We start from the raw sequence: 19,100 nt of genomic DNA on the forward strand, positions 1-19,100 counted from the left end.
GGCAGACTGTGTAGGTGCTTATATGTCATTGTAAGGACTTTGGCTTTTCTTCTGAATGAGGTGGGTAGTCTTGGTGGCTTTTGAGCGGAGCTGTAATGGTAAAATTTGATGCAATATTTCACTCTGGTTGCATTAGCGGGGGGCAAGGACAGAAGCGGGGAGACAAGTTATGAGTCTATGTTTTGATTGTAGGAGATGCAGATTTATTTTTCAATTAGGTTTTTGCTTGGGTGGAGTAAAATTTGTTTTCATTATGTACACATTAGCTATATGGAAGGAAGTGTCTCAGCCGCATGCACAATGTCAGGAAGATGACAGTTTGATAATAGCCCATTTGCAAACCTTCAGAAACTGGTGGTGGTTTCCAGGCCCTGGAGCAGCCCGTGATGTTCAAGTTTTCCCTGCATGTCTCTGAAGCTTGCCTCACTGACCTCAGTGTTCCCAAAGCCCCAGGGTTGGCCTAGAGGTTTAGCCTCGGTGAAAACTCTAAAACAAGTTAGGCTTGCCCTCAGTCTGTCCCTTCTGTATTATTTCCCTCAAGTGGTATGTGAGGGTCTTTGCCCTTTCATCTGCCCAGCAGACCCTCCTGTTCCTCTCCCCTCCCCTGTCATAAGCATTTTGCCAAAAACACAAAAAACTCCCAAACATCTATGGCATGTGGAAGACTGTGGTTAACTCATTCATATTGACATGCAGATGACTGACAAAGGCTACCTCTTTCCCCTAAGGGTTATGTTTTAACAAGGAAAAAAGCTTTCAGTCAAAGGACTGACTCTAATTGTGAAATCTCTGATAGCTAGGAAAGGTATTTTGGAAGGAGTTGGGCGTCCAGTGGGGAGGGGTCTTGCTGATGTGCCCCTGTAATAACATAAGGGAACCGGGTATTCCACCCTTTCTAAGGTTGGCCATGGCTGCATGCTAGCCACACATGCTCTCTATCCTGCCCTGGCATCCCATGGCTAACTTGGGATTACACTGCACTTCCAGGGATTTCTAAGCATGGTTTTCCATTTCTGACAATGGTTGGAACCAATTCTTTCCAAGGAGAGAACATAAATACTGGCATTGAGAATGCAGGTGGTATAAACTCTCAGGTAGAGTTTGATAGAATTGGAGAACTCAGATCTTTTACCACCTGACCCAGTTTCTCCAAAGGGGCAGAAAACCTTGGTGATTAGGAATCAAATGTTGTTGGAATCAAGTCCCAGCTCTGCCACTGGCAGCTGTGTGGTCTTCAGCAATGATTTAATATCTCTGTGTCTCAGTTTCCTCATCTGTAAAATGGGGATAATAATTGTCCCTACCTTATTGGGCTGTTATGAGGTTTAAATAAACACTATATACACTCAGTAATTGTTACGTTCATCATTATGATTGTAATTATGGATTTGTATCACCCAGAGCCATTGTGTGGCTGGCTGGCTACAACGCCACAACCCAGGAGATCGTAAGGCCTTCTGAGCTGCTGGCAGGACTCAAAGCGTACATCAGTTTCATACAGTCACTGGCCCAGTTTTTGGGTGCAGATGCTTCCAGAGTCATCCGCAATGCCCTCTTGCAGCAGACGCAGCCGCTGGACTCCTGTGGGGAACAGACTATCACCACTCTCTACACAAATTGGTTAGTGTTGCTTATCCTTTCCCTGCTGCTTCGCCTCTGTGTTAGCACTTTTTGCTTCACTCAGTAGGACCTCAGGGCCCAAGCATGTTGTCTCCCAGGGTCAGAGACCCCCAAATGGAGGCTTGTTTCTGCTTGAGGATTGGAACAATAGCCTGGGCAAACCCAGCTCCCCTTTGGTCCACTGTGGAGTTTCCTTCTAGCCGTCAATGCAATATTGACCTACCCTGTAGTTATTCACCCTTTTTCCTCTTAATCTCCAGTTCTTAACCTTCCTTTTCTGGATTCTTACTGTTTCAATTTCAAATGATCTCTCTTCCTCTTCCTGAAGTTCTTATTTCTCTTTTTGCCCTAGCTTCTCCCTCTGAAAACCATTCTGCCTACCCCCATCTCTCCAGAACACTATCCCCTTGTCCCCTGACATGAACATGTAGACTCTAGTAGATTGTTCTTAATAGAGAAGGGGGCCTCCTCCCCCAAACTGGAGAAGGTGGAATCAGTTTCCTTTGAGATTCTAAGGAATGGAAAGGAACTGGATTCCTACCTTCCCAAGCCACTGGGTGGCGCTCTTAATCCAAAATCAGCTCAGTAGGAGCCAGGCTGCAAAGAGCCCCTCCTGAGTAAGGGGGAACAAAGTTTGCAAATACAAAGGCCACCAGGGGTCAGGCAGGTAAAGTAATGGATGTGGTGGGCTAAGTGGGGACCTTGAGGAGTTGGAGAGGGAGTGCCCCTCTGAAGGGGCTCCACCTGATTACTGCCCCACTAAATTCTTATTTTTTATGTGAAATTTCTGTTTCAAAATTTTGATAACTAATTATCCATGAGCTCCAGAGTTCAGCCCCTCTTCCCCTCTACAGCCATTTAACATTACATTAAAAGGAAAAAAAAAAAAAATCCACCCCCATTTGACAGCTGGGGTTTGGCCCAGTGGTGGTTAGCTTGTGATGTCTATAAGATACAGACCCAGACCCAGAGCTAGTGCCTGGGAGTGGCAGGGACTGCTCAAGCCTTCCTCTGCCAACACTGGCTGGAGCCCAGCCCCTCTAAGCTTGCCCAGCGGTCGGGAGGGAATGTTGTAAAGTAGATGACCAGATGCCCAGGGGTCGTCTCTCTGCTCAGAAGGTTTGACTTGAAACTGGCTTCCAGGATCATAGGTCCCCAGTCCAACATTCTCCCTGGAGAGACTGAGGCTAAATATATTTCAGAGGAGCCCAATTAGTAGGAATTTTTTTCTTGCCAGGTTGGGCCTGCGACGGTAAGAGTGAGGGGAGTACAGCTATTGGAAAAGCACAGAGGCTGATGAAGGGGCGTGCATGCCATTGCATTGGACGGCATGGCAAAATACTCTGCAGCTTAGAGACGAAGTGGAATTATATTACTGCCAGTTGTTTCTGATCCAACAGCGTGGGGCATTAATCAGAGCGTTGTCCTGTCTTCTTTGAGTCTCTTCACCCTACTCCAGACTTTAGCAGAGTTTCTCTTTCTGAGCCCAGTGGTGGTAGCAGGGAGAAGGGATTGGACACTAATTGTCTGTGCTTTCTTGGCCAACCCTGCAGGTACCTGGAAAGTCTGCTCAGACAGGCGAGCAGTGGGACCATCATCCTCTCCCCGGCCATGCAGGCCTTCACCAGCCTTCCCCGAGAGGGAGAGCAGAACTTCAGTGCAGAGGAATTCTCTGACATCTCTGGTGAGCCCGGGGCCTGGTCTCCTTGTCAAGGAGCTGAGCTTTCCCCCTCAATACAATACCTCTCCTCCCTTCCCAGAGGCCCATTCTACACTCTCCTCAGCGTCTCCGCTAGCCTCCACCTTCCGGACAATAAAAAGAGATTCTCAGTGAGGCCTAGGGTTGAGGAGTGGCCTGGAAGTTGAAGGTGAAGAGGGAAAAGGGGGGGAGTTTAGGAGTTAGGCAGGGGCACTCAACTCGCTGAAGGGATTTATTGTTCGAAGTGTGCTAAATGGTTATTCTCCATTTCCACAAAGAATGAAAGGGTAGGACGTAGCATAAAGCGTAAAGGATAAAGTGTAAGGAGGAATTCTCATGCTCGGAATTATTTAACTGTGGTCTGAAGTCACAGTATCTTTTTCCTTCGACATAAATTTTAGAGCCTTAGCCAATGTTTGGATTGCTGATATTTAATAATAACAATGATAAGATGATAAATGACATTCATTGTGGGCTAAGTTATAATAAATGTTTACACATATTAATGCATGTAATCCTCATAACAGCCTTTAGGTAGATACTCTTATCCCCATTTTTCAGATGAGGACACTGAGACACAGAGTTTAAGGAGCTTGCTTAAGGCCACACATTCATAAATGGTAGGACTGGGAGTTCAAGTCAAGGCAGTCAAATTTCAGAGGCTGGGTGCTTATCTATCGTGCAGTGCTGCTCTCCGGTATACAGAAGTGCTTTCGTGTCTCAGGGCAGAGTGGGTAAGGGGTGTGTAGTGAATGAGTTAGGAAGCCATTCCCTTTTTAAAGAAGGCTTGAAACCATACAGATCCTTTTTAATATACTTGTTTTACCCACTGACTAATTCATAAACTACGCTACTTCTTCCTCCCTCCTCTGACCTCCATATAAATCATGGATGCTGCATGGTATCTGGGACAGGCAGAAGATGTTCCAGGGACCCTGCCCTCTCCAGTCTTCCCCTTTTTTGGGGGTGTCAAGAAAGCCAGAGTACATAGTTCTGTTTTCTTTTCTTTTCTTTTTTGAGACAGAGTCTTACTCTGCTGCCTGGGCTAGAGTGCCGTGGCATCAGCCTAGCTCACAGCAACCTCCAACTCCTGGGCTCAGGCAGTCCTTCTGCCTCGGCCTCCCGAGTATCTGGGACTACAGGCATGTGCCACCATGCCCGGCTAATTTTTTCTATATATATTTTTAGTTGTCCAGTTAATTTCTTTCTATTTTTAGTAGAGATGGGGGGGTGTCTCGCTCTTGCTCAGGCTGGTCTCGAACTCCTGAGCTCAAATGATCCACCCGCCTCGGCCTCCCAGAGTGCTAGGATTACAGGCGTGAGCCACTGTGCCCAGCCCATAGTTCTGTTTTCTAGTTCTGCCTCCTTACCAGCATCCCACCCCCATCAGTAAGCTGACCCTACTTCTTCCCCGCTGGAGGTTTCAGATGTCCCCTTCTCATCAGCTCTACCCACAGACCGTAGGCAGCCTCTAAAATCAGCTTTAGGTCTTGCTGACAAATGACAAGCAGCAGGAGGTAATGCTCATTCCCCCTTCTACCACCCCCACCCCAATTTCTCTGGGTTGCCATGGTGATGGGGCAATGCTACTACAAAAATAGATAGATGGAAAGAGAAAGATGCCCTAGGGTTACTAGCCAGGGGTAGAGAAGACTGGAGCAAGGAGGTCTGGCAGATCTAAACCGGTGATCAGTGTATCTCGTCTCTATCAGCTCCAGAGTACGCGACTCAGCCCCTCTTCCTCTATGTCAGCCATTTTAGCATAATCTAAGTTGACCAGTTCGGAAATCCTTTTATAGTTCTCAGCTCAGTTCTTTCTGTTGTCAATAGGTGACTCTAAAAATGTCTAATAGTTACTGGACAAGGCTCTGTTTCAGCTGCTGTGACCAGTTCTACTTCCTCTGTCACTGGTGGAGGTGGAGATCAACTGGTCCTGCCTTCAAAGACCTGAGCGTAAAGCCTTGACTTCCTTTTCTCTCTGAACTCTTATTAACAGCATTACACTTGCCTCTCTTCTACGGGTCTCTTGTTATTGTTACTTCTGGTCTTTCATAATTTTCCCTGCTGGGATGGCCCAGAGCCAAAGATCACGGCTAAAGCTCTTTCCTGTCTGAATTTGTCACTAGTGTTTCCAACATGGGATTTCCCCAGGCAGGTTTTATTTAATTCACAGAGGGCCAGAGCAGGCTGGGGAGCGAGGGATAAGGCAGTGGGGGCAGATGAAAGAGAAGAAGGATTTAGAGGAAAAAAGAACTGGGACTCTGGGGATGTGTGTTGATTATGAAAAAAGAAAAGGTGGCTCAAGCACAGGGAAATTTGGACAGTGAAGTACTAAGTAAGGGAAGTGAAGGGAGAAACATGCAAAAAGCCAGACCTTAGGTAAGGAAATAGTTGTATCTTCTGGGACACAGTAAGGGGTAGTAAGGCGTTGCACTAGGTTTCTGGTACCAGCCCCAGATGTGGTTAAGTGACCTGGGACAAGCATTTTGCCCCCTTATCTGTAAAACCAGGATGATAGTACCTGTGCCACATACCTCAGGGGGCTGTTAATAATTATCATCACAATAATCCCTTATTCATATATACCTTTATAATTTTCTAAGGTTTTTATATGTATCTTATTTACTCTCACATCAACTCTGTGAAGTATTCATGGCAGATATTAATTTTCTTCATTCTACAGAGATGTAAACTAAAGCTCAGAGAGGTTCAATGACTTGTTTAAGGTCTTTCATCTAATAAAATAGTATAGCCAGTACAGCCGGAGTAAAACCCAGGTACCAAGTAAAGGGACTTGGGAAAGTATAGATTCTTATAAGAGAGTAAAGTAAGTAGTTTTCTGTGCTAAGTCGTGGTGTGAGTACCGGTGGGGAGAGGGCGAATGTCCCTCAGGCAGGCCAGACCTGCCACCTGAATGTAGGATTTCAGGCCATCTTTGCTTGTTGACTTCCTGCTTCCTTTCATTGCTGGAAAACATTTTAAATGTTCAAATTACCCTATAGCTGTTGTGTAAATGCCCCAGTGCCTTCTGAGTCCCACCTGGGACCTCTGAAACTCTGTTCCAGAGATGCGGGCCTTGGCTGAACTCCTGGGCCCCTACGGCATGAAGTTCCTGAGTGAAAACCTGATGTGGCATGTGACCTCTCAGATTGTGGAGCTGAAGGTACTGTGGACACAAGCCCTGGGAAAAAGGTTCCCCCTTGGGAGAAAGGGGGTAGGTGCAGGAGACTGGGAAAGAGGTAACGTTGGTCTTCTTTTCCTGCTTAATGTTTCTGTGTTCCTGGGCTGCAGAAGCTGGTGGTGGAAAACATGGACATACTTGTTCAGATCAGATCCAACTTTAGCAAGCCGGACCTGATGGCTTCTCTGCTGCCCCAGCTGATGGGTGAGCACCTTCTGCACAGTGAGAAGGAACGGTGGGAATAGCATTGCGAATGCCAGGAGTTTTCAGGGATCTGGGGGCCAGCCTGGGTCTGAAGAAGCAAAATCATTGCTGTTCTCCTAAGCTCTCTTCTCTAACACCCTTCTTTCTCCTCAGGGGCTGAAAATGTGCTGAAGCGCATGACCATCATTGGAGTTATCCTGAGTTTTAGGGCCATGGCTCAGGAAGGACTTCGGGAGGTGAGCTGGGGAGGAGTGAGGCTGTCATGGAATCACTGACACCTCTGTGGGTAGGGTTCATATGAGAAGTTGCAGAAGGGGTTGGTGAGCATTGAGAAGAAGGAGCTTCATGAGGCAGAGGTCTTGGAAGATCCGCAGGGATAGATGAGCTTAGGAAACCTAGAGGCATAAGGAGAGGGATGGCTTGGAAAGCTGGCTAGGTTCTCTTCTAAGTCAAGCTCTTTTTTGTTTGTTTCCACCTATTTTTGAAGGCACTTCTCGGTTACTGTCCTGTGGACTCATTTATCTTCTCTTTCTTCCAGGTCTTCTCCTCCCACTGCCCATTTCTTATGGGTCCCATTGAGTGCTTGAAGGAGTTTGTCACTCCAGACACAGACATCAAGGTAGGGAGGAGTCAAAGTGGAATCTAAGAGATTTTTTTTGTTGACAAAGGGTGTAGCTAGGATCTTGTAAGGGAGGGATGGCTCTGAAGAATGCTGTAGGGATAATGGCCAGGGTTTGAATAGGAAGCCTGGTCAGACAGTTCTTGGAGAGGGAGACAGCAGAGCTGGGGATACACGGGGGGGATGGAGGGAAGTGGGAGCTTGGGAGACCCTGTGGGGCTTGGGGAAACATTACTGGAAGGAGAGGGGTAAGAAATGTCTGCAGGTTTTCACCTGAAATGAGCACTGTGCAAATTAGATGCCAAACTGTGTGCAAACAAGTCCCCTCTTTAGTCTGGAGCTTAGGTACTTTTTGTAAGAAGATTTGTTCCTTCTGTTCCCACCCACCATGCCTGCCCTCAGGGTGTCCTTTCTTTTCCTGGCCTTTTAAACTTCCTGGTTTCTCTACATCTGCATCACCTGCCTCAGGCTACCATTTGCCACAGGAGATGGAGGGCTGGAGAAAGGCTGCTGCAGACAGCCTAAGCTAAACATCCACTCCCCACCTCTCCCCCACCTTTGAGTCATCTTGTCTTTTGAGTCATCTGGAACTAACAGGTGTTGTGCAGGAAATATAGCCAAAGCCTGGGAACAAGGGCCTTCCAACACATAGGGCAGGCTACTTGTCCTATAATTGATTTCTTTAGTGGAGACAGGTCTATGATAAGAGGATACTGGCTAGCAGGAAGAATTAAAGTTAGCTGTTAAGGAAAACATCCTTGCATTGAGATCAAAAGAGTTATGCAATTTTCTCCTGTATCTGCCTAAAATCTTACGAGGGTCAAGTGGTCATGGAGGCAGCAAGGGGGTGATGTTTCATTGTGATGGTGCCCCTCTTGAATGGCCTTTGATTTTAAGCTGAGCCTGGGTTTCTGGCAGCTGCTGCTGTTGGGCTCAATGCTCTAGCCTGTCAGGAGCTTGTCTAGCTGATATCTTCTGGGCAGCTCCGCTCTTTAGGCTCTGCTTGCCTGTGAAAATAAGCAGTAGGAGCGGAGGGGGAGGATGGCCTGTCCATCAGAGAAGCTCTGACTGCCTCAGAGGGGCCAGATGATTAGGAGAAGAGAAAATAAGACCCCTTCAATTCTCCCTTTCTTCCTCCAGAAAACCACAGGTCGTGGACAAGGTCTCTTATCTCCTATGCCATGGTTGCTACAGAGTCATCTAGGTAGCAGGGGATTTAAATAAAGGGCAGAGCAGAAGTTGGCAAAGGTTTGGCTTCTGTGCCAGTACCATAGGCAAAGTGTGTGTATGTTGTCATGTCTGTGGGATTCTTTGCATAAGAATCTTTCCCTCTTAGTTGTCTAGTATTGAAACAATAATCCTTGTTCTCTCAGAACATTTTTAAGTTTTTTTTTTTAACCTTAAAAGAGGTCTAAGTACTTGGTGTGGGAGTGGGGGTTTGAGGCTGTGTCCTGGGAACCTGATTCTAAGTACACTGAGGGATCCAGGTGTCAATCAATCAATATTTATTGAATGTCTTGTATGTGCTCAGCGTTGTGTTAAACACTAGAGAGGATCGAGAGAAATGCAAAGTTCCTGGCCTTAAGATAAAGGAAGAGGAGAGAAAGGCATAACATTTACTCTGTTAGTCACTAGGGTAGATGCTTTACACATGTGGTCTAACTTAATCTTCATAACGACTGCCTGAGGTAAGTATTATTATCCCAGTTTTACAGATGAGAAAACGGGCTCAAAGAGGTTAAGTAACTTTTAGCCCAAATCACACACTGGTAAGTGGTGCCGCTAGGATTTGAACCTAGATCTGTCTTACTCCAAAGTTTTTTTCTCCCTTCACTATGTCATGAGGTTTTAAAAAATTATCTATTTGGTGAGATAAAGAGGTGAATCTCACCTCCTATCTGAAAAATAACTAATACCAGATGCTGTGTGTGATCAATGCTAAATCAGCAGTACCGATATAAGCAGGGAGAGAGGGGTTTGGGCTGAAGGAATCAGGGAGGGCTTCACAGAGAAGATGAAATTTGAGTTAAACCTCGAGGGATGGGTGTTACTTAAATATAAGTAGAGGAGAGGAAGGGACCTGAACCAGAGAATGGAAGAAAGAAAGGAAGTTGTAGTTTGTGAGCAGTGAATAAATTAACCTGGCTGCACTGACTGAAGGAAGCACTGACTGAAAAAATAAATTTGTACTGTGGAGTATCCTGAATGCCAAGCTAAAAGCATTTGGGTTTTTTCCCTGTAGGATGGGGAGTGCTATGAAAGGAATACCTAGAAAAGATAGTACACCAAAAGTATAAAAATCTGTGATCCAGGAATTCCTGATCCAAGAATCTTGTAGCTTCCGCCAAGCACTTCTCTCCTGGGAATCTTCTCCAGAATTTGTTTTCCTCTCTGCCAGGTGACCCTGAGTGTTTTTGAGCTGGCATCTGCAGCAGGGGTGGGCTGTGACATTGACCCAGCCCTGGTGGCGGCCATTGCCAATCTGAAAGCTGGTAAGATTGGGGGAAGGGGACAAGGGAGGGCTTGGGCCCTGCTTGTGGGTGGGAAAACAGTGCCAAAGAAGCCTTTATTTGGGATCGTGAATTCAGAGGATATAAACCGGGAGATAAGGAAAACCCTCACCTCCAGAAAATACACACATAAGCGGTTTAGATTTCACCTCGGGTGCCAATTAGTTGATCTACCAATCAGCTAAAAAGTATTGAGTGAGAGTCTTAATGCAAATGAAACATTGAGAGAACAAGACAAAACAGTATATGATTTCGCACTAAGTTGTGTGGTGTAGCTTCTTAACATCTAAGTGCCCCCTAGTGATCTTGTGCTCTCTCCTCCCATGTAGTCGCCTTGGCACTATTCACTGCTTCCCCAGTCTCACACTTGTCTCTTATATTTTCCATTACACGTTCCTCCGATTAGCACAGTCACACTTGTACACACTCAGAATAGGATGGCACCAAGGGGCTGGGATTAAGTCCCTCCAGATTGCCAGACTCACCCCACTTCTCTCCTGGCCTGTGAGAATCTTTCCTCTCCCTCCTGCCCCTCTACCCCATCAGGCAGCTGACAGGTGTCTTTGACCGCGTGTCAGCAGAGCCCTCGGCTGAGAGTTCTCCCGGCTACCAGAGGAGGCCTCCAGGACTGGGGCCCCTCACTCTAGGCAGATGCTAGTTTTGGCCCCTTCAGCAGTAAAAGTTGCCTGTGGTGCTTTATAAAGTGTTTTCATGGATATTTTCTCATGTGATCCTCATGGCACTACTGTGAAGTAGGATCCCTACAGATGATAACTCCTGTTTGCTGGCCTTATTTCCTTTTCCCTCTTTCCAGATACTTCATCCCCCGAGGAAGAATATAAGGTGGCCTGCCTGCTCTTGATCTTCCTGGCTGTTTCCCTCCCACTCCTTGCCACTGACCCTTCCTCCTTCTATAGCATTGAGAAGGATGGTAAGTAAGGAGTAGGTTTGAGAGGCCAGTGCTATTCAGGTTAGTGTCCTGGGGTGGGGAGAGGAGACAGAGAGACTTTTTGGAAATTACAGAATTTTGGCTCAGGTGTGAAGTTCTATTTCAAAAATCACTTGAGAGTGAACTATGCATGAAATTCTCTTCCAGTAAGATTTCATAGGAATATCCTTCCCCTAATTCCAAAATGCCTTCTTGTCCTTTTGGTGTCAAATAGGGGTGGCCCAGCCTAAAAAAATGAGAAATTACCAATTGGGGTCAGCCTGGGGTGACTCACTTTGTCATTTCCTTTTTTCTCTCCCCGATATCAATAATAACCTAGGATACAACAACAATATTCATTGCTTGACCAAAGCCATCATCCAAGTGTCTGCTGCCCTCTTCACTCTCTACAACAAGAACATTGAAACTCACCTCAAGGAATTTTTAGTGGTGAGTGGGCCTAGGTTATAAGGAATGGAAGATTGCAAAGGGCTGGGATTGGTTTGATTTAAATCTGTAGACAGTTATTATTGAACAGGCTTTCGAGTCTAACCTCCCACCTAATTCATTCAGTAGTGAGAGGCTACTCTTCGAAAGGCAGGAGTTTCTATTCCCTAACAGCTGAATACTTGGAAAGATCATTGGACAGTGATTCAGAAAATCTGAATTCTAGTTCTGGATCTGCCACTAAGAAGTTCGACTTCTGAAGAGACAAACTTTTGGGGCCTCAGTTTCCTCATTTATAAAATATAGAGATTAAACTGAACCCATGAATTCAAATTAAACCGAATCCATGCACCTTGGTGTACATCAGTATATCCTGGGGAGCTCATTAAAATACAGATTCCTGATCTTTACAGCAGACCTACCGAATTAGAATATCATAGGGTGAGTCCCAGCGCCTGTGTTCTTAATAAGGTCTCCAGGAGAGATCAGATGCATATTAAAGTTAGAGAGACACTGAGTTTTATAATCTTTTTTTTTTTGAGACAGAGTCTCATTCTGTTGCCCGGACTAGAGTGCCGTGGCGTCAGCCTAGCTCACAGCAACCTCAAACTCCTGGGCTCCAGCGATCCTCCTGCCTCAGCCTCCCACATAGCTGGGACTACAGGCATGTGCCACCATGCCCGGCTAATTTTTTCTATATATTTTTAGTTGTCCAGCTAATTTATTTCTATTTTTAGTAGAAACAGGGTCTCACTCTTGCTCAGGCTGGTGTCGAACTCCTGAGCTCAAACGATCCACCTGCCTTGGCCTCCCAGAGTGCTAGGATTACAGGTGTGAGCCACTGTAATCTTATAGCCCAGCTTATAATCTTCTTGTTTTAAGAGACAGTCTCTTGAGAACCTAACTCAAAAAAAAAAAAAAAAAAGAAAGTAAAAGAGAGACAGTCTCTCGCTCTGCCGCCCAGGCTGGAGTCCAGTGTTGTCATCATAGCTCAATGCAGCCTTGAACTCCTGGGATCAAGTGATTCTCCTGCCTCAGCCTCCCAAGTAGCTAGGGCAGCAGGTGCACACCACCATGCCCCCTTAATTTTTTTTTTTTTTTAATAGAGACTGTGTTTCTGCTATGTTGCCTAGGCTAGTCTTGAACTCCTGGCCTCAAGCAATCCTCCTGCCTTAGCTTCCCCCAATGCTGGGATTACAAGCATGCGCCACCACGCCCGACCTAGTTTCATAATCATAAGGCCTTTTCTAACTCTGTACTGACAAATAGTCGATGACTAGTTCGCAAACTTTAGTGTAGATCAGAAGCACCTGAAAAGTTTCTGATGTAGACTAGGGTGGGGCTAAATAATGTGCATTTCCAACAAGTTCTCAGGTAATCTTGATGCTGTTTTGTCTGGAAGCCACTGGTCTCAATTTCTAGGGACTGGAACTTACAAGCAGGCAGCTGATTCCACTGTAAGTTATTAATATGTCCAATTTGTTTTAAAAAATTGTTCAAAAAAATTTTAGCCAAAGTTTGACTCTGTGTAACTATCATCATTGATCTCAGTTTTGCCTCTGGGAAAACACAGAATGAACGAACTATTTCCATAGGTGACAGAGGCCCTAGAATTTTACATTCTAAATCTCCCTTGGAGTAATGTTGTTCATATACTTCTGATACATGGTCCATTACCCACTGCCTGCTTGAGCATCCTCAGTAATGGGGAGCTTATTTCTTTGCAAAGCATGGTCCCAATTTAAGAACTGGGGACTCATCTGTCTCTTTCCAGGAGGAAATACAGCAGATCAGACTGTTTTCTCAGAAATTATACTCTCATCCTGAGAAGTACGTACGTATCAGGGACTGTAAGCTTAGTTAAGGGTCTCTGTGTAAGCTGGGACAGCCAACCAGATAGACCTGGCTCTGAGCATCTTAGATATAAGGAGGATTCACACCAGATCTCTAAGATGGGGTGAGATCAGAATTTTTTTTTTCCTCTTCTTTTCCCTTTTATCCTCTTTATTTGCTAAATGCAGGTAACCTGGGCCTGGGATACAATGAGTCATGTTTCTTCCTCCCTCTTTGATCTGTTGGAGGCCTGGAGGTGAATGGAGATGACAGCCGTTTGGGAGTTAACACCAAGAGCTCGGTGTCTGAATCAGAGGCCCTGCTCTTTCTCGAACTGGGTGGGGAATCAGCTGTAAACAGCCCGATGACAGTGGTGTCTGGAGGCTGCCTAGAAAAGAGAGACGAATCTCCTGGCATACAGCATCACCTGCCTTTGCTCTAGGTTCTTTCCTTGCTCCTTGCAGCCTCTCCCCCAGCACCTCCTGTTGTCTGCATTGGCAGGCCAACGGGATCCAGGCTGGTTTGCAGGCAATGTGTGTCTCTGAAACCTAGGGGATTTGCCACTTTTCCACCCTGAGTCTTCAGGAACATCCTGGCACTTCTCAACTCTCCTCCTTGATCTTTTCTTAAGTTCCTGTGGCCTGAGGCTGTCCTTTTCTGACCTCCATAAAAATCTGCTTTATAAATTCTTCCCTTACAGGTGGCCTCTGTCAGCCTTTTGCAGCTGGGCCAGGAGACAGACAAGCTTAAAACCAGAAATCGGGAATCCATTTCTCTGCTCATGCGCTTGGTATGTATGTGGTTTAAGCTGGTCTGGGAAAAGAGAGAGGAAAGGCCAGAGGGAGACTCCTCTTTAGGGTCTTTGGATCTCTGCCATTGTCATCATCCAAAAGCATTACCTAAGAACTTCTTTCTGCCTGGCTCTCTGGGTCTAGTCCTCACATCCTGGTTAACATTCTAAACTTGTCCTGCAACCCCAGAGTAGAGTCTTCAGGGACTTCTCTGCAGGACGGGGCCTTCCTGGCCCCTAGCTGGCGGTGCCCCTTATCCTGCAAGGTTTCTGAGTCTGACCTGGAGGGGCAGCTATGTCCCTTACCTGTAACTACCTTCAGTACATGTTTGGTTTCACTTGCCAACTTCCTACACTGTATTTCTTGTCGCTAAGGGTACGATGACGAGGATGCTGGATGGCACAGAGCTGAACCCAGGGCTTTGAGGGGTGGGGGCTCAGAGGAGAGAAGGGATTTTCACTGAAAAGCTAAAAGGCTGGGAGCCCAGCGGGCTATGAATCAGGCAGCACCTGCTATCTTTTCTCCTTGCTTCCCAAGCTGTGGGCTTTCCTCTACTCTGGCAGAAAGTTCTGGGAACTCTGACTCAGTTAACTTAAAAAAAATTTTTTTTTCTCGTGACCCTGTTTCCCTCTTCAACACATTTACTCTTCTCCTCTAAAGGTCTTATTCTCCAGCTTAGTACTGCACTTATGTATGGACAGGAGGCCACCTGCCAGGGCTCCATGTTTACAACGCCCTCCTTTGGCTTCCTTTGGCCTATGGGGAGATGATATGCCCACCTGGAGCCTGTGACTCACCTCCAAGCCCACACTAAAGATGTCTGGAACCCCAGAATTCTAAGCAGCTTCAGCCCACTCGTAGGGCCTGTGTGGAACTTCTTCCCCACGTCCATCCTACCGAGGCAGACTAGGCTGCTGGTGCATGTGCCTCTAGTGCCCAAGCAACATAAGGTTGGAGTCTAGATGTGCAGCTAGGGAGGTCTACATGTGTATACAAAACCCCTCCAACTGGGGGTGGGAAGAGAAGGAAGACTGGGCTGGAAGCTTGTTTCTCCCCTTCACCCTGTTCTGGTGCAGAACTCTGAGGAGTCCGAGAATTCTTAATTCAAACCTTGACTTCTATAAAATTACAAAGATACATTCTGAAGATTGAAAGATAGACTATAATAGTTCATTGGTTTGATTTAATTAGTCATATGCTGCGTGCATCTGCATTTGTACTCTTGAACCAGGCCCAGAAATGTTAGGGGCAGAATTCCTGGGATTCCCTCCTGGTCTCCTATAAGTACACAGGCACCGAGTGGTATTTATGTCTCAGTTTCTTCAGCTAGAAAAAAGCCTAGCCTGGGCTGATTAAGGATTATGATGGAGAAGAGAATGGACACGGGCGTGTGGGTGTGGTGAGGGGTGGGAGGAAGGAGGAGGCAGACTGGACAGAGGGAGGGCAAACGCTACTAGTGGGTGAGATGGGCACATTATGTGGAGCAGCATGAGCTCAGCAAGGCAGTTAACTTTCTGGGACTCTAGTTCTTTATCCATAAAGTGGGTAATAACCCTTAAGAGAGAGTGGTTTGAATTAATGAGGTATAATATGTGTGAAAGTGCCCAGTACATAATAGATGCTCAACAAATATAAGCTCCCTCTCTCTGCTGCTCATTTAAATTTCTGGATGATTTCGGCATGCCTCTTCATTTCCTCAGGCAGTTTTCACCTCTGTAAGGTTGGAGGCGATTCTGTATTGCCCCCCAGCCCCCCTCCCTCTTCTGCTTTGACACCCCCATCCACCCTACCCCAAGTGTAGAAAAGTGTCTGTCCCTTGTGGCCTCCCAGTGAGACTGGCAGAGTGGCAGGAGCAGAGTTAGGACCAGGCGCTTTTTGCTGGAGGGGGAAAATAGAGGGACTAGCTGCAAAGCAATTTAAATGCAAATGTTTCCACAGAGAAATTGGAAATGACTGAAGTGGAAGGAGATGTATTCTGAGTTAAGAGGTTACTCTTGTAGCCTCCAATTCTGGCCAGCACTTCTCTCCCTGGGGTCTTTCTGTCTTGGCTGTCAAGCTTGGGCAGTGCCCATGCCCAGTGTTGGCAGCCTGTTCCTGGCATGGGTTTCCTGGGGAAGGAGGTGGCTCTCATAGAATCATGGAATCCCAGTGTCAGAACCAGACCAGATCCTGGCAATTAGTCCAGTACTTAAAGTCATAGGTGAGGAGACTGAGGAAGAGGGAAAGATGATAGTCAAAGTCTCCCCTAAAACATATGGCAGATTTGGGACCAGAACCCAGGTTTCTTGGCTTTCACATTAGGGCCGTTTCCACTCCCATAAACGTTGGCCAGTTGGGAGTCCTGTTATTTTCCTGTGCTTTCTGGAGAATAGAAAGTCTTGGGCCAGCGGATTCACTTGGTCATTACTCATTTCCCTGTACCTGAGGGTAGTGTCCTAGAGAAGAGATCTCGTCTCTCTCCTGGCCTAGAGTTTGAAAGTCTTGCCTACTGAGGAATTCTTTCTGTTGTCTAACCTAAGGTCAGGGTTACAGTTTTACCAGCAGATTTCCTTTTCTTCTGCCTGAAGTTTCTACTCTGTTGCAGCTGTTGTGTGTATCGTGTGTGCATGTGTTTGCCAAATCTTACAAATTTTAAAACTTGAAAGGTCTTCAGAGAGAGAGAAACATGTTATAATAGATATGGGAGATTCTCTTTCCTTAGTGAATTTTCAGGACTTGAAATACCAGACATATTGGGGAGGGCCCATCTGTGTGAATTGCCAGAGGATATGGGACACTTCTCTCCAGAGTGTTCTTTTAGTTTGGGATTAGGAGGGTACTGAAGGAAATACACGCTGCTCCTTCCTCAGGGATGGGGACCCTCCAGCCCAACACTCGTTTGTGCTGTTCTTCACGAATATGCCCCTCTGCCCACCCCCACCCTTCCACGGGCATCTTGATCTATCTTCCTGCTTGGCTGTGGGGGCTGCTGGGATTACTGCAGCATGCAGGCTTCTAATTAAACTAATTAATCATGCCTGCTCCTTTATGCAGCATCCTTACTGTTCCCTGAGCACTGTACTGAGAGAGGGAGGAGACTGAGGCCCAATACAGCAGGATCCATGTGGATTCCAGGCCCTTCTTCCTTGGGCTGCAGTGGCAATTGTTTCTCTCACTGCAAAGCTTTGTAATTAGCACTTTTATCCATCTTTACCTGCATCTGTGCTTCCCACCCACATATGATTTAGCATCCAGAATGGTAGGGAATGGGTTTTTCTGCTGCTAGGGAAGTGGTTCTCTCCTGCCTTCTGCTTCTGTGCCCTTCACATGGCCCTGATGAAGGAGACAGGGGCCACTACAAGGGGCTGAAGAGGCCCCGTTACCTTCCTGGAGCCAAACCAAGTGAGGGAGGTAGGGGGCAGAGCACGATTTGGAACGCTGTCCACTGTGACTCTAAGGGCTCAGAGGGCCCAGGAACTACATGAAGAGGAATAGGATGTCACAGACATATGTCCTACCTGAGATTCTCATCTCTTGTCCCTATCTCTTCCAGGTGGTGGAGGAGTCATCCTTCCTGACCCTGGACATGCTGGAGTCCTGTTTCCCTTATGTCCTGCTTCGAAATGCCTATCGGGAGGTGTCCCGGGCCTTCCATCTAAACCGGGTGCCTGCTGGTACCCACTGAAGGGCCCTCAGGGCCTACCTAAACCCATGCCGTAGTGGACGTTGTGGTCATTTTCTCAAGGGGTGGGATGGGAATGGGGTGGGGTCACTAGGGAAAGGATCAGGAGCCAGAGCTGACGGACAGATCACAGAGGAACAATCGGGGCTGAGAAATCACAGAGAAGTGGCCCAGGCTGGGGCCACGGAGAACAGTTTATGGAAAAAGGGGATTGGGGCCACATGTGTGAATTTTACAATGAAAAACAAGTGACATACAAGTATATTTTCTATCTTCTGATGAGTAGAGCTTGCGCTCTGACAGGCATGGGTCTCTCTGACCTTCATCACTATTCTAGGCTAATGCTGGCGGGCAGAGATGATCAATCATCATATTAAACCATAATGAGCTTGTAATCCTCCCACTGGAGCTGCTATTGTCTCCAGCACATTCATTAGGACCATTATCTCCTCTCTTCCTTTTCCAAATGTGTTCAGCAAACATTCAGCCTGCTCATACTACAAAGTAGCAGCAAAGGAACCCCTTTTCCTTTGTGGGGCTATTTTACGAGTCACTGGGGCTCTTCCTTAGCCTCCAACTTGACTGTCTTTCCTACTGGGGCAAAGAGGAAGTGCCCTTTGGAGATTTCCACTGCCCATCTGCCTCACTACACATTGTAGGTAATGAGTGAGTTCTGTCATGCTTTAACCCCCCCTGCTTTGATATCTCCACAGCCCAGAGCTGAGGGTCAGTGTAGGTCAGTTCTAAGTCACATGACAACTAATTGGACCAGGCTCATGGGTTTTCATTCCCATACCATTTGGGGGTACTCCCCCTCCTATCTAGGGGTGCTAATTTAACCCTAAATCCTCTTGTCTGCTTGGGTACAGCTGTTGCTCCAGGCAGGGATTTCTCTTTTAGATCTTAAATTTCACAGACCTCATTAGGTTGTAGGGCCCTAAGAGTGGGTATCCTTGAGGGAGTACAAGCTGTTTCAACTTGGTCCTTTTCTGCACTAATTAGAATTTCAAGTGTCAGAGCCTGGGGCGTTCAAGATGGCACTAAACTAGGTTTAGTTAACTCCATGGCAGGAAACAGTGGCCTCCATTCATCACTTTTGTGCACCCACTGCCATGGAGGACTGGAGCAACAGATCATATATTTCATGGGTCTAGAATGGTTGGAAGGGGCAAAAATAATTAGCTGGTTGATTAATTAGGCTCATGTCCATACTTCCATGATGAAAGAGAAGCAACTGTTGACTTTCAGCGAAACCATCCAGCCTTCATTAAATCAATTTGATAGCTGGTTTTGGATTTTGTATGCGTGTTTGCTTTTTATTTCTCAAGACTCAGGCTTAGTCAATACTTTCTTAACTTGGCACCCATAATCAACACACAAGTTGTTCTTGGCAACAATTGTCTGCTCTTTAGGATAGAAGCAACAGGGAATCTTGTTTCATGCATCAGCTAATTGTCCTTCCTTGCAACAGGAAAGACATTATGTTCTAAGGAGTGATTTGGTGTCAGTCCTACAAAGTTGATGAGGAAGAGAAGGCTCAGAAGTATCTGAACAACTACCCTATATTCTCATACATCTCTGCTCAGTTCTGCTTGAGGGGATGGAGG

At 46.5% G+C, this 19,100-nt stretch overlaps 1 protein-coding gene across 1 annotated transcript in view; it reads left to right on the plus strand.

The window, feature by feature from the left end:
• NCKAP1L (NCK associated protein 1 like) overlaps positions 1-18,733 on the plus strand; it is a 44,096-nt gene extending 25,363 nt beyond the window's left edge. The window contains exons 21-31 of the mRNA XM_069489546.1: positions 1,402-1,620; positions 3,174-3,304; positions 6,385-6,482; positions 6,611-6,704; positions 6,858-6,940; positions 7,243-7,323; positions 9,722-9,815; positions 10,648-10,764; positions 11,102-11,211; positions 13,742-13,831; positions 17,365-18,733. Coding sequence (XP_069345647.1) covers positions 1,402-1,620; positions 3,174-3,304; positions 6,385-6,482; positions 6,611-6,704; positions 6,858-6,940; positions 7,243-7,323; positions 9,722-9,815; positions 10,648-10,764; positions 11,102-11,211; positions 13,742-13,831; positions 17,365-17,496 — 1,249 coding nt within the window. The 3' untranslated portion in view covers positions 17,497-18,733. The remainder of the gene's footprint in view (positions 1-1,401; positions 1,621-3,173; positions 3,305-6,384; positions 6,483-6,610; positions 6,705-6,857; positions 6,941-7,242; positions 7,324-9,721; positions 9,816-10,647; positions 10,765-11,101; positions 11,212-13,741; positions 13,832-17,364) is intronic.
• Positions 18,734-19,100: the final 367 nt, after the last annotated feature.

Source organism: Eulemur rufifrons, chromosome 16 (genome assembly GCF_041146395.1).
Source record: "Eulemur rufifrons isolate Redbay chromosome 16, OSU_ERuf_1, whole genome shotgun sequence".
Lineage (NCBI taxonomy): Eukaryota > Metazoa > Chordata > Mammalia > Primates > Lemuridae > Eulemur > Eulemur rufifrons.